The 22,477-nt window shown below is 42.5% G+C and overlaps 1 protein-coding gene across 5 annotated transcripts in view; it reads right to left on the minus strand.

The window, feature by feature from the left end:
* Positions 1 to 19,218, minus strand: part of LOC129734523 (kinesin-like protein KIF2A) — an 88,053-nt gene extending 68,835 nt beyond the window's left edge. For 2 of the 5 annotated variants that reach the window (XR_008730092.1, XM_055698105.1), the window contains exon 1: positions 18,442 to 19,218. Coding sequence is in view for 3 of the 5 variants with exons in the window: in XM_055698105.1 (XP_055554080.1) it covers positions 18,442 to 18,505 (64 nt within the window). In the remaining 2 variants the exon portion in view is untranslated. The remainder of the gene's footprint in view (positions 1 to 18,441) is intronic. The other 3 variants (XM_055698101.1, XM_055698104.1, XM_055698102.1) reach the window with 2 other exon arrangements.
* Between the last annotated feature and the right edge of the window lie 3,259 nt (positions 19,219 to 22,477).

The following is a 22,477-nucleotide window of genomic DNA, read 5'->3' on the forward strand; positions in this document are numbered from 1 at the left end:
TATATCAGAGATTCACACAGGCATCATTTACCACAGTGCTTTGATCTTTCCCACAGCAGGGCAGGAATCTCAAGCATGCCTCTAAGTCTATCACAGGCCTATGTTATCTGAACACAGATGTTCCACTTGTCAAACACACAAGGCTAAGCAATGATTAGTATGATATATGTGATTTTCTACACCCCAGCTGCAAGTCACTTGAGCATATTTACAATCCTCCACACCAGTCTTCCATTAATTTTCTGCAGTCAGAAAGGTATTCAATAAATTCACAGACAATAGGTCTGTAAGTAGATATTTAATAGGACTAGGCAAAGTTTTGGATACTGGGAGAAGACAAAGGCATGAGACTGCAGACAGTGACAAGGCTGACCTGCTTCCCCTAAATAGCCTCTCCTATCACCATTGAGCTAGATGAACCATCAGTCTGAACAACTAGGGCACTTCTTATGGTAGTGGTGAGCTTACTTTAAGGAGAGGGAGGAACCTCCAAAAAAGCAGAAACACTTCATAAGCTTTAAAAAAAAATCACATTCTCTGTTTTCAGTAAAAGTCTTAGAGATAAAAACAAAAGTTTTCATTCACTTTTCAAAAAGTAATCTTCATTTTGTCATATATTCACAAGGCAATCTCCCTTCCAAAGTGTAAAGAAAGCCCAAAACAAAAAAAAAAACACAAAATCCACCCATTTTCAACATTCCTGTGAGGTTTTCCAATACCTACAGGTCCCTTCTATGGCCTATATGAACCCTTGCAGTTCTCGGATTTGAGGAAGATTAAGCAATTAGAGCTGCAAACTTTATTTAAATGAGAACAGATGTTAATTAATGTATGCCATGATAGTATTTTCTGTCCTCTATCACATTTTTCTTTTACTGCCGCTGCATAAGCGAAGGTTTTCATTCAATTGCTGGTAATGACATTAACATCTTTCTTATAAGTTGAGAGCTTGTACACAAGTTATAGGAATAGTTCAATATGTATTTTTTAATTTCATCAAAATGAACATAATTTGACATCTTCTTGCACATTTAATCAGCAGTTCCTTGGAGTCCTTTAAAACAATTTTGCAGGCAGCTTCTTTAAAATCTTTTAAAACCATTTCTGAAAGTTCCTCTCCAGAATCCTTTGTTATATATTTTTAGAGTTCAAAATCCTCTGTGTTCAGTATAAATTTCAATACAGTTATGGTATGTAGAAGCAAAGGGAGATTCAGTCAAGTATCTCTTTCAAACAGCATTGGGGTTTAGTGGTTGTTGAAGTATTTTTAGCTTATCCACAACAGAATTTAAGATTGTGGTGGATTCAAATAGTGTGGTGAATACATTCTGCTAAAAGACTGAGATGACTTGGCCAATCTTCTCCCTCTCTTCCCCCTTTCTCACTTTGTTGCTTGAATAAATGGTAGAGACCACCTTTTCATGATTTTTTCTGCTTTCTCTGAAGCTGACAGTAGCTGCCTAGAAACAATAGCTTCTTGCATCACATAGAAAATTTCTACCAGCCCCTTTTAAAGATATTTTTGACTGGTACCATTTGCCTTTTATGACCCATCTTGTCAAATAGGGGTTTTTTGTTTGGTTGGTTTTTTTATTTCCCATACTTTACAAAATTACATTCAGTAAGAATATTTCCCATTACTTTTACTTTATTACAGAGTTGCCAACTATTGTTCCTGGTTAAAAGTCAGAAGCCTTTAGTTTCATACAAATTTAAAGCCTGTATTTTTCCCTTATCTTAACAAGGTTCTAAAAGCTCAAGCTCAAACCAAGAAGTAAACTTAAGAGTAATATTTTAGTTACAATCATAGAATATCCTGAGTTGGAAGGAACCCATAAGGATCATCAAGTCCAACTCCTTACTCCTAGCAGGACTACCTAAAAATAAATCATACAACTAAGAGCATCATCCAGACACTCCTTGAACTCTGACAAGCTTGGTGCTGTGACCACTTCCCTGGGGATCCTGTTCCAGCAACCGAACACCCTCTCAGTGAAGAACTTTTTCCTAATGTCCAATCTGAACTTCCTCTGATGCAGCTTCATACCATTTTCACATGTCCTATCACTGGGCACCAGAGAAAGGAGATCAGCACCTCCCCCTCCACTGCCCCCCTTGAGGAAGTTGTAGACTGCAATGAGGTCACCCCTGAACCTTCTCTTCTCCAAGCTGAACAAGCCAAGTGATCTCAGTTGCTCCTCATAAGTCTTGTCCTCGAGGCCTTCCACCATCTTGGTCACCCTCCTCTGGATACACTCTTAATAGTTTGATGTCCCTCTTATACTGAGGCACCCAGAACTGCACACAGTACTCAAGGTGGGGCCATACCAGTGCAGTGTAGAGTGGGACAATCACCTCCCTCGACCAGCTAGCTATGCTGTGTTTGATGCACCCCCAGGACCCGGTTGGCCCTTTTGGCTGCCAGGGCACACTGATGACTCATATTCACCTTGCCATCAACCCAACCTCGCAGATCTCTTTCCGCAGAGCTGTTCTCCAGCCTCTCATCTCCCAATTTGTAGGTATAACCAGGATTACCCCATCCCAGATGCAGAATCTTGCTCTTATTAAATTTCATACAGTTGGTGATTGCCCAGCTCTCCAGTCTATCCAGATTACTCTGTAAGGCCTCTCTACCCTCAAGGGAGTCCACAGCTCCTCCTAGTTTAGTATCATGGGCAAACTCACTTAATGTACATTTGACTCCTGCATCCAAATGATTTCTAAAAACATTAAAGAGCACTGGCCCTAAATCTGAGCCCTGGGGAACCCCACTGGTGACTGGCTACCAGCCTGAGGTAACCCCATTTACTATAACTCTTTGAGCCCAACCCACCAGCCAATTGCTCACCCAACATATTATGGACTTGTCTAGCTGTATGCTGGACATTTTGTCCAGAAGGATACTGTGAACAGTATCAAAAGCTTTGCTAAAATCCAAACCCACCAAATCTACTGGCTTCCCTTGGTCAACTAGATGGGCAACCTTGTCATAAAAGGAAAATAAGTTACTTAAGCAGGACTTTCCCCTTGTGAACCCATGCTGGCTATGACCAATGGCTGCATTGTCTCTCAAGTGTTTTGCAATAACTCTCAGAACAACCTTCTCCATAATTTTACCAGGCACTGAAGTGAGACTGACAGGTTTGTAATTACCAGGGACTTCCTTCTTACCCTTCTTGAAAATTGGGACATTTGCCAGCTTCCAGTCAACTGGGACCTCTCCAGACTCCCAAGACTGTTGAAAAATAATGGAGAGAGGCTCTGCAATAACATCAGCCAGCTCTTTCAGGACTCTGGGATGAATCTCATCAGGCCCCCTAGACTTATGTGCATCCAGCTGGAGCAGCAAGTCTCGAACAAGTTCAGAGTCAGGTGGGAGTTTATAATCCCCCCAATCACAGTCTTCCAACACAGGGCTCTGGGAGTCCCAGGGCCCATCATCACTGTTAAAAGACAGAGGTGAAGGCGGCATTAAATAAATGTCTCTGCTTTGTCTACATCCCTATTTGTGAGATGACGGACCTCATCAAGTAACGGACCAATGTTATCTCTGATCCTTCTTTTGCTGTTAACAAATTTTAAAAAGCCCTTTTTGTTGTCCATCACAGTGCTGGCCAGCTTGAACTCTAATAGAGCTTTGGCCACACAAATTTTCTCCCTACAATGGCAAACAGCATCTCTGTGGTCCTCCCATGTCACCTGTAGTTGCTTTCACTGTCCATATACTTTCCTTTTTCACCTAATTTCTAGAACAAGAGGCCTGCTCAGCCAAGCCAGCCTTCTGCCCCGCTTGCTTTATTTCAGACACTTTGGAATTGCCAGCTCCTGCGCTCTTAAGAGATGGCTCTTAAAAAGTGAGCAGCATTCATGGATGTCAATACCTTCAAAGGCAGACTCCCAGGGGACATAACTAACTAGAATCATAGAATCATGTAGGTTAGAAAAGATCTTTAAGATCATAGAGTCCAACCATTAACCTAACACTGCCAAGTCCACCACTAAACCATGTCCTGAAGCACCATGCCTACGCAGCTTTTAAATAGCTCCATGAGTGGTGACTCAACCACTTCCCTGGGCAGCCTGTTCCAGTGCTTGACCACTCTTTCAGTGAAGAAATTTTTCCTAATATTGAATCTAAACCTCCCTTGGCTCAACTTGAGGCCTCTTCCTCTCATCCTATCGCTTGGTACTTGGGAAAAGAGACCAACACCCACCTACCTACAACCTCATTTCAGGTAGTTGTAGAGTGATAAGGTCTTCCCTCAGCATCCTTTTCTCCAGACTAGACAATCCCAGTTCCCACAGCTGGTCCTCATAGGACTTGTACTTTAGACCCTTCACCAGCTTCATTGATCTTCTGTGGACACGTTCTAGCACCTCAATATCTTTCTTGTAGTGAGGGGCCCAAAACTGAACACACCAGTGGCGAGTACAGGGGGACGATCATTTCCCTTGTCCTGCTGGCCACACTATTTGGATACAAGCCAGGATGATGTTGGCTGCCTTGGGCACACTGCTGCCTCATGTTCAGCCGGCTGTCGACCAACACCCCCAGGTCTTTTTCCACCAGGCAGCTTTCCAGCCACTCTTCCCCAAGCCTGTAGTGTTGCATGGGGTTCTGGTGACCCAAGTGTAGGACCCGGCACTTCTCCTTGTTGAAACTCATACAATTGTCCTCAGCCCACGGGTTCAACCTGTCCAGATCCCTCTGTAGAGCCTTCCTACCCTCAAGCAGATCAACATTCCCACTCAACTTGGTGTCATCTGCAAACTTACTGAGGGTGCACCCAATCCCCTTGTCCAGATTGTTGATAAAGATATTAAACAGGACTGGCACCAATACTGAGCCCTGGGGAACACCACTTGTGACCAGCTACCAACTGGATTTAACTTCATTCGCCACAACTCTTTGGGCCCAACCATCCAACCAGTTTTTACCCAGTGAATAGTATGCCTGTCCAATCCATGAGCATCCAGTTTCTCCAAGACAATGTGTGGGAAATGGTGTCAAAGGCTTTACAATAGTCCAGGTAAACAATATCCACAGCCTTTCCCTCATCCACTAAGTGAGTCAACTAGCTCCTTCAGCAGCCCAATGTCTGCTCTCCCCATATCCAGGAACAAAATTTCGCTGGCAGTTTTTCTCCTATCACCAGCAAATTGGAACTCAACTATTTTGTGGTCACTGTGACCAAGACAACCACCAATCACTGTCAGAGTTCATCTATGTGGTCTGATGAAAGCTTATTGTAACTTAAAAATCATCAGGTTGTGATTTATATTTATCTCATTCATCACAACCTGAATTCCTATCCTATTAAAATGTCAAGATGAACTGGGAAGTTCAATTCATAAATGCAGTATAGGACAACATGCAAACATAAACCAAAATTGAATCAGAAACATGGAGTATTAGAATAGAATAGACTATTTCAGTTGGAAGGGACCTACAATAATTATCTAGTCCAACTGCCTGACCAATTCAGGGCTGACCAAAAGTTAAAGCATGTTATTAAAGGGCATTGTTCAAATGTCTCTTAAACACTGACAGACTTGGGGCATCAACCACCTCTCTAGGAAGCCTGTTGTAGTGTTTGACCAGCCTCTTGGTAAAGAAATGCTTCCTAATGTACAGTCTGAACCTCCTCTGGCACAGCCATGAACCATTCCCATGCATCATCCTGTCACTGGATACCAGGGAGATCAGCACTTCCCTCTCTACTTCCCCTCCTGTCCTGGTTTCAGCTGGGATAGTTAATTTTCTTCCTAGTAATTGGTGCAGTGCTGTGTTTTGGATTTGGTGTGAAAACAATGTTGATAGGACACTGATGTTTTTAGTTGTTGCTAGGTAATGTCTGTACTGTCAAGGACTTTTTGGTTTCTTGAGCCCTGCCAGAGAGAGGGCTGGTGGAGCATGGGAAATTGGGAGGGGACACAGCCAGGACAGCTGATCCCAACTGACCAAAGGTATATTCCCTACCATGTGACATGATGCCGAGTATATAAGCTGGGGGAAGAAGAAGGAAGGGGGGGATGTTCAGCATTATGGCATTTGTCTTCCCAAGTAACCATTATGTGATGGAGCCCTGCTTTCCTGGGGATGCCTGAACACCTGCCTGCCCATGGGAAGTAGTGAATGAATTCCTTGCTTTGTTTTGTTTGCATGCACGGCTTTTGCTTTACCTATTAAACTGTCTTTATCTCAACCCACGAGTTTTCTCACTTTGATTCTTCCAATCCTCTTCCCCATCCCCCTGTGAGGGGAGTGAGCAAGCAGCTGAGTGGTGCTTGGTTGCTGGCCAGGGTTAAACCATGACACCTCCTCAGGAATCTGTAGAGAGCAATGAGGTCACCCCTCAGCTTCCTTTTCTCCAAACTAGACAAGCCCAAAGTCCTTAGCCGCTCCTCATAGGACATGCCTTCCAGCCCTTTCACCAGCTTTGTTGCCCTCCTCTGGACACATTTGAGTACATTAACATCCTTCTTAAATTCTGGGGCCCAGAACTGCACACAGTTTCCAAAATCTAAGTATTCCAAAATCTAAGTGTACATGTGATTTCAAACTTAATTCATTTCCACTGCCCTCTTCCTAGAGCCAGAGATCCTCATCATCACATCATTATGCATGCCTGCATCTCTAGCAAACACTTTTATACACCTCAAACTCCTTATGCACTTCAACCACATGGAGAAAGTAACACATTTTAGTGATTGCAAGATGTGCAACACTGCAACAAAAATTTTAGATCCAAACTCTGCAAAGGCCACAAGTATGCTACCTACCTTGCTTCTAAAGAGAAAGCTTTAAACAAAGCTCGTGCTCTACCTTCTTCTATTCACATACACATTCATTCAGTGTGTTCATCCATTGAAGGCAACTCTTAACATACTATCCCATAAGTAACAGAAGAGACTGAAAATACACTTCTGATACCTGGGATTACACAGAGCTTTCAGTGCCTGATGGGAGCCCTGAGAAACTCAAACTTGCACTTGACAAAGCTTCAATGGGATTATTGAGAACTTGAAAGCAAATAACATTCCCCTACATGAAAAGCATGACCACCTAATGATAAAAATGCAACCAAAGTCAAAGATTTATTGTTACATGCAAGTTACTTGAAGTCACTTTGTTACTGCTTGGAATTAGACAATTATGTTTTACAGAGTTGACGCTGCAGAAGGAATGCAGCAGACTTGTGCCTTTACAAGTCTGGGAAACTTGAAAACAACTTATGCCTGATGCAACCAGAACTGCCACTAGGTAAAAACAATAAGCAATACTGAAAGCAGTATTATTTGAATAAAGCAAAATAAAACTCTCCACTACCACATGTCAGCCTTTAAGCAGCAAAATCCTTCATTCTTTTTCAAGAGTCAAATATAAGATCAGATTCAGTGTTGCTGAACAAGATCCCATTCCAAATTAAAAAAAAAAAACCTGATCAAGTGGCTTAATTACTAAATCTAATGGATAACACATTTTTTTAAATGTCATGAAGATTTGGTTATAACACACAGTTATACAGTCATCTTCAAGAACCTCTGCTTACTTGTTTTAACTATGCAATTCTAAAATTTGCTTGAGTTCCTAACAAATTAAAAGAATAATTAAATTTAGACTGTAACAGTAGAGTTATCAAGTATCTTCTAGGTATGTTCTGCTCATGTAAATGATTCAGCGTACTACAGACATTCAAAAAAACCCAAACCAAGTGTGATAAATTCATTCCCTTTTCCAGGAAAGGTAATTCTAATGTAATTTTTCACACAGCTTTATTACCTTTTGTCTAACAGATGTAAAATCTAGTTTTACATATTTAGCAATGACCAAATTCAAAGACAGCAAAATTAACTCAACAGAACACTCTTCAACAAGAAAATTGCAATGTCATCTTCGTAACACCCTCCCAGAGAACTACCTGGGGTTGCTTTGTTTCCCAGGAGCAATTACAAGGCACAGAGAAGAGTGGCACAAGACAAGAAGACCAAGCCCTGTATTCTGCTTCCAACAGTGGTTCCACTTGAGAAAAGCATTTAACATGGCAAGCATACTTCACCATCTTCTAGTAAAACAATGGTTTATGGATGTTCTAAGCCACAACTTACCTGTTTATCATGATACTTTCTGGGGATATGCACAAAATGCATTTCCAGGGTATCAGACACAGTCAGTACTGTCTCATAGCTAAACACAACAGAATTCAAAGTGTCCCTTTACAGAGGTCAAAGTTGTAGGAAAATCATGTCAGCTACCTATCTATCTCTCTATTGGGAACACTGTAGCGAGCTATAGGCTTTGTAACTCTTCAAGTGAAAATAAAAAATAGTACTTAAACAGCAATATAACAACTGTGAACATTTTAAGGAGAGGAATGAGGACAGAAAAAGAAGAAACCGTGCATGTGCCTGTACCTATACAATATTAACAGGTTCACAAATACAACTAACAGCAGTTTAAGACAATCTACATCTGGATTACCATAGTTTTAGTTCTCTACCCTTCCTCCCTCACTTCCCTCCAACACATTTAACTAAAAACAAACACTGATGCAGTGGACAGACAAAACCAGCCCAGAATTAAACATCTTAAACAGCTGTGGAATCACACCAGTAGTCAAAATTAACTGTAGCTAACTTAGTTATGATGAGCGTCTAACAGTCTTAAGTATCAAAATCTCTACCAAAACCCAGGAAAAATTGGTCCAAATGCTGTAGCTAGGAACATTTGTCTTAGTGTCTATATTCAGTTCAGTATTGAGAACAATTTAAATAAAACCCCAAATAACATGTCACAATAAACCTCAAAGGTTTGGAATATACAACTGCAAGCAAGTTTAAAAAAAATACTTTAGAAGGAACTGTAACTATTCCCTCCAAAAAACTAAAAAGAAATGCAAGGAAACATTCACTTCTGAAAAGACTCAAGTGGTAAAACTGGAAAACATAGATAAGCTTTAAAGCAAGCAAAAAGAATTCTTATATACCTGAAAGCTTGTTCATATTTTTGAAATAGATGAACAGAAATAACAAAAAATGTTTTACAGCTCCATAAAAACCTTCTACCCTACATCTGGAAATACACACTGAAAGCATCTAGTCTTCCAAATAACTCTAATTATGCTACAGAGGCATTATGAGAAACTGATTATTTAAAGCCAATGTCTTCTTAAAAACTCTTTAATTTAAAATTAAAAACACCATAATGCTTGACCATATATTTTGTTTACTATGCATTCTCATTACTGGACAAAGTTAAGACTGCTTGGGAATCCTTAATGTGGACTTCTGTATCTTACTTCTTGCATTATGTCAGAAATTTAACTTAAGTCTGAAAAGTTAACATAAACCTTTAATTTATCAAAAGTAATTGAATTCTTTTCTTCTATGACTAAACATATTGTGAATATTTATAGTGAACACCATATTTTAGTGTTCACAATGGGATGACCACAGCATTCTCTTCCTGATCCCAACAGTCCAGCTATACAGTATGGTGAGGAAGACAACTCAACAAACAATAAGACAGGAAAAAAGTTTAAAAAGAAAAATCAAACTTTATAAGCAGTAAATGTTTACAAAGGAAGAACTTAAACAAGAACATTGCAATTAAGTGAAATTACTCCATTCTGTTACTTATTTCTCAAGCACAAAAAATCACAGTGGCACATTACACAGGTCAAGCCAACAAAAATGCTACATATTTTGTGCTCCAGGAAAGGAGCTCACCTGCTAAATACTTCATACTGTTCACTCATTTCTCTACAATGTCCTACAGTAAGTGGATGTATTAAAAGAACTCAAATAGCTAATTTATCTTCTAGAGCAAACAGAAAGAGATACTTTTGCAATTACATTACTCTTCAGTCAGGCATGACCTCTTTCCAATGATTTATTGTCTCTTCCCACCTCAGCAAGGTAGGAAGCCATGCTTGGTGCCATGCTGCCAAGCAGCATCATGGCAAAGTCTTCATAAAGCCATAAGAAGAAAACACAAGTAAAACTGAGCCCAGGCAACAGGTCATTATAGAGAGTGGGTGGAAAGAGCAATAACTTTACCTAATGAACATAAATAAAGGATAGATTCCCCCATAACATGATGAGAGGAGAAAAAACATGCAATACAAGCTGTGTAATCCTAGTAGTCATATACAGCTCTAAAGATGTTATTGCCAGTATGTAATGCTGTATTAAATACATTTATGGAACAAAGATTTTTGTCATTCAAAAGCTATTTATACAAAATACAGAAGGCCTACATAAATATCTGAGAATCTGCAAGTTACAGTGAAAATACACTTACTGCATAACAAAAGTTGAACACTTAAAAACTGATTTGAAAGAGGACACAGAAAATTTAACACAGCCTCCTGTTCAACACTTCTGTGTTGATCAACAATCCCCAGAAACTCTGGATGTAACAATATGAGAACCTACAGTGGATAAGTAAGCCTAAATGTCAGACCCATTAGCTCAACCAACAACAGCAGACTTGAAATCCTGCCAACCCTGTGTGTGATCTGGCCATTATGGAAGGACAAAGACACATTGTGTCCGTATGGCTTACATAGGGATTAGGTAAATGAGTCAAATGACTAAAATGTGGTAAAAAAAAAAGTCTTAATCACAGGGAAGGAATAGATGTATGCCATAAAAGGAAAGAGTTTTTAAAAGCATAGTACCATTTAAATCTATCCTCAAGAGTTTGTAAAATAGGGTGACTACCTAAACCTGAACAGAATTTTTATAGGGTCATTCTACCTTCTACCTTGCTATAAAATCATTGTTGCTATTGGGAGTTGTACGTAAAGATCAAGATCATCACCCAGAAGACAGAGGATAGTACAGACCTCTCAACTCTGAGAAACACCAATTTTATGGAAGTTTGGCTTTAAAGAAAAAATTAAGGCCTTACCATTACAAAAATTTAGACTTGTTTGTGTTTGAAGGTGAGACAATTACAATGATGTTTTGGCAAGCCTAAGGAGAGAGGAGCTGCCAGTAGGATTTTGGACTAGATGGATTATCTTTGACCATGACCAGTTCCAGCTGCCTCAGAGACAAGTGAAGAAAATTCTTAAGTAGGCAATTTCAAAATAACACAGCCACAGGCAAGTTTTCTTCCTACCTTCTGTTAGTTAGAGGTTATTTAAACTACCTTTTACAGTTGCTGGTGTATTTTTTTAATTTTTACTGTAAAATTTGATATTCCTACCATCCACATCCATGTGAGAAACGAACAAACAGAGATTGGCTTTTCACTAAGTGCTGTGCTAGACAGATAAGCTGCCCTCCTCAGGTCCAAAGTTCACCTCGAGGAAGATATCTGACCATCCCTGCACAACCACCAGAGGACCCCAATGACTAAAAAGCACAAGCGCAGTGGGGGTGGAGTTATTTAAATCATTTCAAGGAATATGTATATGGCTGATGCAACCTCAATGGTATAAGTAGATCATATTTGAACTTGTTTGGCACGCCTCTGACTAGAGTCACGCACCCAGTGCTGTGGTTTTTGCTCTTTGACTTTGCCTTAAAATAAAAGATTTCCGAACCTACCTTTGACAGGTCAGCTATTTATAACAAATCTGGGAGCTCGTCTGGGCGAACTAGTTCTCCTGGCCCCAGGATCTTTGGTGACTGTCAGATAGGAAGCGCACCTCACTGATTTCAGTGAACTCTGACGGCACGCCTCTGACCACTGGGACTGTTGGCTGAATGCCCGAGAGAGAGTGAGAGAGGTTCTTAGAGCAAAAACCACTTGGAGCTCCCCGGGAAGTAAAACCACGGTCGCCTGAAATTCACGTACACGAAGACCCAAGTAAGAAGAAGGACTGTAAGTATTACTCGGTTGGGCAGGAAGTGGGGGCTTGACTGCATGACTGAGTGAGACCTGACGGGGTAGCCCCATTCCAGGAAGCGAGTGTGGAGTCTTTTTAACCGCGGTTCCAATATCCCGTGAGGGACTTGGCTGGTGAAGAGACGAAGTGAGTGGAAAGCCGTGTGGAAGACAGCCCCAGGGAAAATATGGGACAGGGAAGTAGTAAAACGAGTCCCAGGAAAAAGGGGAGCCAGAGAATACCAAATTAAATACCCCCAGACAGTCCACTGGGGCTGATGTTAGCAAATTGGGAAAGTACTGAGAGAACTAAGGATAAAGATAAAACAAAAATGATAAAATATTGTATGTTAGAGTAGACCAAGGAAGAGATTAGACCAGATCATGTGTATTGGCCCCTTTATGGGTCATTTGAGGGTTGGCTTTGTCAAGCATTAAACCTCTATGTGAATGCCCGAGAATCCCCTAATCCAGAGGAGAATGAATACGCTGCTTGCTGGAAAGGGAAAATTTAGCCAGGATCAGTGGGAGTGTTCAGAGCAAAGGAGGTAGAGGAATCACCTTGTAAATGGGACCCCCTTGAGTCCTTGCCCCCTCCATACCTGGTGATTTCTAATGCCCCTTCAAGTGAGGGCACCGAAGGGCCTGATGAAAGAGGAAGTATACCCTGACCCAACAGGACTCCCAGAACTAGACAGAGGCAAACTCTTAAAGCGATAGCACCAGGTGAAGACCAGCAAACTGTTAAAGTGATAGCACCAGGCAAAGACCAGGAACTGAGACAAACTGTTAAAGTGATAGCACCAGGTGAAGAGCAGGCAGTTGGAGTTTTTCCACTTAGAGAAGTACCATTGGGAGGGGCACAGGGAGGTACTGGGTTTGTGAACACCCCTTTGACTTCTACCGAAATCAGGAACTTTAAGAAGGAGCTTAAGGGCTTATTAGAGGATCCTCTGGGGATTGCCAAACAATTTGATCAGTTTCTGGGGCCCGGTATCTACACGTGGGAAGAAATGCAGTCCACACTGAACATTATCTTTTCCCCAGAAGAAAGGCAAATGATTAGGGTAGCAGGCATGAGAGTTTGGGAAAGGGAAAATCAACAAGGACCACCTGGAGATCAGAAGATGCCCCTAACAAATCCCAACTGGGTTCATAATAGTATGGCTAACAAGAGAAATATGTCAGATTACCGTAGCCTGATCATTAAAGGTATTAAAGGAGGCTACTTCCCGGGGACAGAATGTTGCAAAGGCTTTTGATGGGCAACAGGATAAGGATAAAACTCCTACCGAATGGTTAACCAGGCTCTGGAAAAACATGCAACAATATTCAGGAGTAGATCTCGAGAGTACAGCAGGGCAGACCCTTTTGAAAGTACGCTTTGTTACCCATGACTGGCCAGACATCCATAGGAAGCTGGAAAAGTTAGAAGAAAAAGGACTAAATGAGCTACTAAGGGAAGCACAAACTGTGTATGTGAGATGGGATGAGGAAAAGGCTAAAGTTGAAGCAAAGATAATGATTGCCACCATGAGGAATGGGGATCTTCAGAGAAATAGAGGGATTCCTAAAAAAAAGGGGGGGGGGGGAGAGGAGCAGCTGCTTTTACTGTGGGAAAGGACACTTTAAAAGAGAATGTCCAAAATGAAATAAAGATCTTAAGGTCTTTAAAATGACCCAGGAAGAAATTGCAGAGGACTAGGGGTGTCAGGGGCTCTTCCTCCTGGGGGGAAGGATCCCACCTAGAGCCCTTGATAAATCCACAAGTAGGACCCCAGGAGGAAACATGAGAATTTGTAGTGGACACTGGAGCGGAATGAACATGTGTGTGTCAAGTACCTCTGGGGTGTGAAGTAAGCAAAGATACCATAAAAATAATCAGAGCAAAAGGGGAGGGGTTTAGTGCTCCAATATTTAGACAAATAGAGATGAAAGGGAATAACTGAAGGGAGAAAGGAGACATTTTATTTGTCCCAGGGGCAGGATGCAATTTACTGGGAAGAGACCTACAAGTTCAACTAGGGATAGGAGTTGTTCTTGGTGAAGGGAGAATGGTGGTAAAATTTTTGAGGTTGACTCAGGAGGATGAGTTGAGAATAGACCCTAAAGTGTGGGCTGGGGATGGAAACCGAGGAAGCCTGGGTATAGAACCCATTGTCATTTCTATCCAGGATGAAGGGCGTCTGATAAGGGTTCGGCAATATCCCATATCACTAGAAGGACGAAAAGGGCTCCAACCAATAACTGATGCTCTGGTAAAAGAGGGCACTCTGGAACCCTGTATGTCTCCTCACAGTACTCCCATCCTGCCTGTTAAGAAATCCAACGGAATGTACCAGCTGGTCCAGGACCTTCAAGAAGTAAATAAAAGAACCATAACTCGATATCCTGTAGTACACAACCCATAAACCCTTTTAAGCAAAGTATCACCCCAACATAAGTGCTTTTAGTGTAATTGATCTCAAGGATGCATTTTGGGCTTGCCCACTGGATGAGCGGAGCAGAAATGTCTTTGCCTTTGAATGGGAAGATCCCTACAACGGACGTAGACAACAATATAGATGGACAAAATTACCCCAGGGGTTTACCAAATCCCCAAACTTATTTGGACAAGCTTTGGAGCAAGTCCTCCAGCAATTCCAAACCCCCAAAGGAACGCAGCTAATACAATATGTGGATGACCTATTAGTTTCAGGGATGGAAGAGGAAAATGTACAGGAAGCGACCATACAACTGTTGAACTTTTTAGGACAGGAGGAACTGAGAGTATCCAAGCAGAAACTTCAGTTTGTGGAACCTGAGGTCAAATATTTAGGGCACATCGTTAGTTAGGGAAGCCGTAGACTGAACCCAGAAAGAATAAATGGCATACTTCCCCCCCACCCCCACCCCCCAAAATAAGACTGAGGTAAGGAAACTTTTGGGGCTATTGGGATATTGTAGGTTGTGGATTGAGGGATACACGCAGGTAATAAGATTCTTGTATGACAAACTCATTGAGGAAAGTCCTACATTGACAAAGGAAGACAAGGCTAGTTTGGAACAACTAAAGACCAAATTGACACAAGTACCTGTGTTGAATCTCCCTTCCTTGGATAACCCTTTCTATTTATATGTAAATGTGGAAGGTGGTGTTGCACATGGGGTACTGGCTCAGGACTGGGGAGGGATTAAAAAGCCTGTGGCCTTCTTATCCAAAATGTTGGATCCCGTCGGTAGAGGTTGGCCGATATGCATTCAAGCAGTAGCTGCCACCTCAATTTTAGTAGAGGAAAGTCGAAAACTTACATTCGGGGGAAAATTGATGGTACATACTCTGCATTCTATCAGAAATATACTTAATCAAAAGGCGGAAAAATGGCTTACTGATAGTAGGATGTTAAAATATGAAGCCATCTTACTCAATCAGTAGGATTTGACATTGGTGACCAGCAAGATTTTAAACCCTGCTCAGTTCTTATATGGGGAACCAAAGGAGGAGTTAATACACGATTGTATGGAACTGATTAACTATCAAACTAGAGTCCGAGAGGACTTAGCAGATTATGCACACCCTGAGGAGATCAAATATACATAGATGGATATTCTCAATGTATCCAGTCCTTGAAAATGTTGGGCTTTATCCAAACACTGTTTTTCATGTGTTTTTGGCCACGAGATCTCATAATGCCTTTCATTTGTACATCTATATTCTGTTCAGTTCTATAAGAAATCTCTCATGAAACACTAATTAGAACTTTGTCAAACTTGACAAAATATGTAACTTCTTTCCAGAATATTCTGGTCACATTATTACATTTATTGTGTTCTACATGTCTTTGTAATTTTTTTGTAATGAACAAGTATGACTTTTAACAGTGATATTTCACAAAAAAATTGCTATTGTTAGTTTTTATTTTTATTTAAAGGAAAATAGACTTATCTGGAATTAATAAAGCTCTGTATTCTGGGAAGTGTTTAACATAACTGGTGTACAGATGGGAAAAAATGCATACTTTTTCAAATGGCCCGATTAACAAACTAAAAGTTTATTCTTCTCTGGATTCAACAAATAAACAGGTAAATAAGGAATATTTAAATAATTATTATACTTACCTCTCAAAACAATATTTAGTTTTAAAAAAGGACTTACTACAGACAAGACAAAATGTAACAAAAAGCCCAGACCAACACACCACTTTCTCCAAAAAGTTTCTTAAACGGTTTTAATCATGCTTTCAGCCTAGGGTAGCTGGTATGATACACAGCCCTGATTCTACCTAGAATATAGTTCTGAGTAGAGCAGATCCAGATAGCTCACTGTGACTGAACCAGAACATCATGCTTCTCACCTCCACTTTGTCCTGGCCATGCATTTCCTACACACTGATACTGTTGGGGTCATGGATCACTCTGAGTCATTTGAACTCACTAATCCTGCAGACAACTAGTACATCCAAAAGTTTTCTACTCTTTAGAGAATCAAATCATCAATGAATGTATTAAATCAACAGAGAGAAAAAAAATCATTGGGCACACTGATGGGACAGTTTATAGGAACAACACAGCTGACAGGCACAGGAAGCAAGACCTCCCCTTGTTAGAAGCAGCTAGATCAATCTCGATTGCCTGTGCAACCACAGCTCAGGTTGGAAACTTACCTTCTGAAAGGCAATGCAATCTAAATGCAATCTAGTGCTGGCTGTCCTTCAATATCTTTCTCAAAATGCTCCCTTCCACATACCTAGGACAGTTCCTCCAACAGTTTATTGGGAAGAGAATGACAGAACACTGCAGTAGCCTGAGCCATAACGTGGCATCTCCTCCTCCAGTCCCAATGAAAAACAAGCAAACCTCACAATAACCAGGACCCACTAACCCTGGTATGACACTGCAGTGTGGATGCTCGCACAAGGACCAAGTTAACAAAAATGCTCAAAACCCTATTGTTTGAGCAACTGCTGTGAAGGCATTCCCCTAGTATATTACTGATGAGTAATATATTTAATGTTCTGCATTACATATGTGATACAGCAAAATACGTAAACCATTAACAGTAATGAAAATAAGTATTGTTATGTTCAAGAGTTACTGTCCTCACTTCTGACATTAGAAGTGAACAGAACTGGGGGGGGGGGGGGGGGGGGAGGGAAGCAAAGCATTCTCATGCTTTATTTTCCAAAGGCATACAAAACAAACAGTAACAATTATTAGAAGTTCACATAGGCCTCAGAAAAAAACAGTTTTACAAGTTACTACAGTGAAGTTTTCTGAAACCTCAGACAGAGATCTGCAGGACTTATGCAAATAACCTATCAGATTCTTCATGTGACACACAAGCCATTAAGCACAAAATGAGGAGTTAGGTTTAATATAGTGTCCAGCCAACACTAACCATTATTTTATTACAGGGTTGAACTGCAGTATGGGACATGAGAAGGCAAGCTGCATAAAGCTTGCTGGCTGTTTGTTTCCTGCCTCATGACAAAACCATGCTAACTTCAGTGCCTTTGACCTCCAGGTGTTTCTTCCCCTAAAAAATCTGATTATTCTTTAGCAAGCTCCTGAACCCTGGAGAAAAACAAACAAAAAAAAAGACTTTCCAGAAAATCCTATCAGAACCCCACCCCTGTTTAGTAGGCTTCACAGATCTCATAGAGGCCAAGAGCAGATGACATATTCCTACTCAAATTGAAGAGCTGAAGTCATGAGTGACTTGCCATTGATTCAGTGAGTGAACTTCCCATTTCAGTTCTCTCTTTCCATACAAATATGAAGAGTTATTACCCTAAACCAAACACACATGTTTCCTTTATTCACATGTATATCTAGACAGCACCATACATCCTCCCATCAAGAGATGCTGGGCAAGATGAGAAACACTGGATCCCCAACGGAGAAATAACAACTCTTCTTATATTTTAACCATAAGGAACATCTGAAATAATAACATCAAGCTTTTATGTGAAATGATGTTAGTGTCCAAAGGCATTTCTGTCAGAGCATACTGTTGTGTCATTTTTTCAGAACATGGCTCATACACCAGAGCAAACAAGAAGTAATTACTTTGCATTGAAGGCTTTTCCTCCTTCCATCACCTCATCCCCTCCCCTATGCCCCTCCCACCTTCCCGCGAAAACCTCCCCAGGCTTTCCTCCCCACCCTCATCCCTCTCCCCCCCAAATCACCTCATCAACCCCATCCACAACCACCCCGCACGTCTCATTGCTCACCCCACACTCGTCCCGTTTTCCCCTCACCCATGAACCCATCCCATCCCTGCTTCATTCCCCTCGCACCCAACTCGCCCTTCTCCCCCCCCCCATTTCAGCCTCCCACCCTTCGCCGCCCCGCCCTGCTGCAGCCTCCCCGTCCCCAGCGGCGGCCGCCGCCGCTCGCGCCCCGCGCAACCGCTCTCCGCCGCCAAGCGCGAGCGTTCCACTGACAACCGCAGCGCGCGCCAGGCCCGGCCCCTCCCCGGCCCCGCGCACACAATGGGCCCCGCGCACAGCCCCCGCCCCCCCGCGCCGCGAACCTGGGTGGCGGCAGCGGCGCCCGGCCAGGGGCTGCGGCCGCTCCGCCGGGCTGGCCCCTCCCACCGCCCCTGCCCCACTGACCATCGCTGCGCTTGATCTCCACGTAGATCCCTATCTGGATCTTGCCGAAGTTGGCCGTTGCCATATCTTCATGGGGCAGCCAGGGAGATCGGAGGCGCTGCCGGCTGGGCGCACAGGAGGCAAGGAGAGCGCGCACAGCAGCAGCGGCGGCGGTGGCAGCACCGACCGCGACGGCTCCGGCAGGGCGGAAGGGAAGGGAGGAAGGAAGGGCGGACGGGGAGAGGGAGGAGGGGAGAAGAGAAAAAAGGCGCTGGCTGGATACTGCTGCGCCTGTGCGGCTCGCCGCGGCGTCACGGCAGGAACGGCTCACGGGGGAGGCGGGGGCTGAAGCGCTGCCAGGGTAGTCCTCGTCCTCTGCCCTTCGCGGCACCTCGGCGGGGCTGGCACAAGATGGGCGCCCCTGCTACCCTGGGGCCACCTCCCTGCGCCTCTCCTCTTGGCCCTGTCCCCGACTTACAAACACACATATGCTCCTATTTGGCATCAGATGGTGACCGAGCTGCCTTGAAGTTCTAATGTAATAGCTTTATCTACCTAATATCTACTCATAAGCCTCCCGTGTGCCAAGTAGAGCAGCTTAGAGGCATGCTTCATACTCGCTCCCCAACCTGCCAGCAGCTCTTCAGTCCATACTGTCAACAGCATTCATCCATCCTCACCTCATGACTGCCTTTATACAACTTAAATAAAAACCAAACCACACTTCATGTTCCTCATTTCCCTATAATGATTCCTGTACCTCAGGCAAGCCACTTGGTTAAACATTGTCCCTTGGGTTTCTCCTCTGAGGGCAGTTACTAACATGATGAAGCCAACACAGGTTTAAAATTGTCCTTCCTGTACAGTTTCCTATTCACCTTTAAATAAGTCACCTTTAAATAAGCCTATACACTGATACGAGAAAATATAGTAAGAAACCTAAAACTCTGCTGCAAGCAGGAGCTGCATAGATAACAGGAACCATCAACATGCAAGCAGGAGCCTCATTGTCTGAGAAAGAAGGTTTGGAGCTCGACCCTCTCAGCATTCCAAGAAGGGACAGTTAGCACAGATGTAGATGAGCTCAACAAGAATGTAAATAAGGAGCCTTCTGACAAGGACCTGCTAACTGCTAAAAGAAAACAAACTGCTGAAGAAGTAAGACTCAAGGATACTAGGGTAAAAAGTAATTGTGGTAGTGGAAGATCTCGACCTCCTACTCAAATGGTCACCCCGAAGGGTGTGGATCCCCCACTCGGGGAGCATGCGTAGTAAATTTAAAAGGAACTGTACCTTTTAACTGAAGTGAGAAAGAAACTAACCAATAATTAGTTAGGAGGCGTAGACTTTGGGCAGAACTAACCAACTGCACTGTATAAATGTGCATTGTGAGTAAAACTAAGTGTGCAAGTTAGGAGGAGCGATCCCCCTTGCACCCGGCGCTGTAATAAACATACCTGCTTTATAACTCTCCTCGAGTTGTAGAGTTTGATTCCGCACGTCAACATACAACCTCGTCTTGCTCAGCAAAGCCAGACTTATTAAAAATAATCCTGCAATCCACACTTCAACTGCTAATACATCATGACAACTGACACTGTGCCAGCACACCTAAGAGCTGCATGCTCCAACCTAGCCTGTCACCCTCCTTGCCTCACATCTTGCCTCCACTTTCAGTTTCATACTGAAATCAATATGACACCTGACAAGTCAGAGTCAAGAAATTATGGGTCCCAATTCCTACTGACGTGCGGAATTAGACTCTATAACTCGAAAGTTATAAAGTAGGTATGTTTATTGCGCGCAGATGCACGGGGGATCACTCCTCCACAAGCATGAATACCCGAAGTGACGAACCATCTCACATTTATACAATAAAACAAATGAATATTCAATTAACGCCTATACATATTCGTTACCTAAACCCGCTTACTCTCGCTTCATATGTTAATTAGCTTATCAGTCCTTTGCCTGGAATGTGGTGGTCTTGCAGGTTTGTAGGTGATTCATGTCCTTGTGACCATCTGATCTTCTCCAGCAAGAAGACTTAGCACTCCCTCCCTCTAGATAGCATTGGAATATCTTTCATCCTTTTCTCATTCTTTTTTAAATAGCCCCTTTGTTAGAGAAAGAAGGGCAGGCGTCTCCTCAAAACTGTAGTTGTCTCCTCAGAGCTGTGTGCCTGTGTGACCAGACACCGCACCCATGACTAGTCACCATACCCACATTCCTGAGTAGACATATACAATCACAGTCGGTGTCCATTGTCCCCATTTCACACTATTTCTCCATATCACTACAAGCTTTCTATATCTATATTTATGTGTATATATAGAGAGAGCAGCCCTGCAGAGAAGGACTTGGGGGATACTGGTGGATTAAAAATTTAGAAATGAGCTGTCAATGTGTGTTCACAGCCCAGAAACCCAGTTCCGTCCTGGGCTGCATCAAAAGAAGTGATTCAAAAGAATCACCTCGAGAGAGGTGATTCTGCCCCTCTACTTGGCTCTCGTGAGAGCCCACCTGCAGTACTGCGTTCAGCTCTGGGGTCCCCAACATAAGAAGGACATGGACCTGCTCAAGCAAGTCCAGAGGAGGGCCACAAAGACGATCACAGAGCTGGAGCACCTCTCCTATGAAGACAGGCTGAGAGAGTTTTTCAGCCTGGAGAAGAGAAGGCTCCAGATAGACCCTATAGCGGCCTTCCAGTACCTAAATGGGGACTACAAGACAGCTGGAGAGGGACTTTTTACAAGGGCATGTAGCGATAGGACAAGGGGGAATGGCTTTAAGCTGAAAGACGGTAGATTTAGATTAGATATTAGGAAGAACTTCTTTACTGTGAGGGTGGTGAGACACTGGAACAGGTTGCCCAGAGAAGTTGTGGATGCCCCCTCCCTGGAGGCATTGAAGGTCAGGTTGGATGGGGCTTTGAGCAACCTGTTCTAGTGGAAGGCATCCCTGCTCATGGCAGGGGAGTTGGAATTATATTGACGTGCGGAATTAGACTCTATAACTCGAAAGTTATAAAGTAGGTATGTTTATTGCGCGCAGATGCACGGGGGATCGCTCCTCCACAAGCGTGCATACCCGAAGTGAGGAACCATCTCACATTTATACAATGAACAAATGAATATTCAATTAACACCTATACATATTCGTTACCTAAACCCCGCTTCGTATGTTAATTAGCTTATCAGTCCGTTTCCTGGAATGTGGTGGTCTTGCAGGTTTGTAGGTGATTCATGTTCTTGTGACCACCCGATCTTCTTCAGGTGATTGTGACCTTGTGACCACCCGATCTTCTTCAGGTGATTGTGACCACCCAATCTTCTCCAGCAAGGAGACTTAGCACTCCCTCCCTCTAGATAGCATTTGAATGTCTCTCATCTTTTCTTATTCTCTTTTAAATAGCCCCTTTGTTAGAGGAAGAAGGGCAGGCGTCTCCCCTTTGTTAGAGGAAGAGGGGCAGGCGTCTCCTCAAAACTGTGGTTGTCACCGCACCCATGACTAGTCACCATACCCACATTCCTTAAGCAGACACATACAATCACAATCCATGTCCATTATCCCCATTTCACATTATTTCTCCATATCAATCCCCCCTTTTCTATTAAATTAAGTAAATTCTTTTACTTAAGCAGCCTTCCCGAATGATATAAAGCATCATACATAAGTGTTACTCTTTTAAACATTCTCCAAAACCACAAATATAACATAATGGTTAGTATTAAGGAAATTCCTAAACTGATCAATAAGATCACAATGGGGTGTACCATAGTGTTAAGAATTCCTGTTGCAGAGGGTGACCAGCCAAAGAGAGTATCCCACCAATTATGGTTTCCATCCTGTTCTACCTTTTTTAAAACTTTCTTGATCCCCTCTACATCATGATGGACCATAAGAAGAGTTTCATGTCCCTTTTCTTTGGTTTCTTCCAGTATACATTGTAAATCTGCATGTTTTAATAGTTCTTTTATACTGCTTATATTTAGTCCTATGGGGGTAGGAATTATTATCTGTGATAGGGTAAAATTGGATTTTAAGAATTGATGAG

The sequence above is a fragment of the Falco cherrug genome, chromosome W (genome assembly GCF_023634085.1).
Source record: "Falco cherrug isolate bFalChe1 chromosome W, bFalChe1.pri, whole genome shotgun sequence".
Lineage (NCBI taxonomy): Eukaryota > Metazoa > Chordata > Aves > Falconiformes > Falconidae > Falco > Falco cherrug.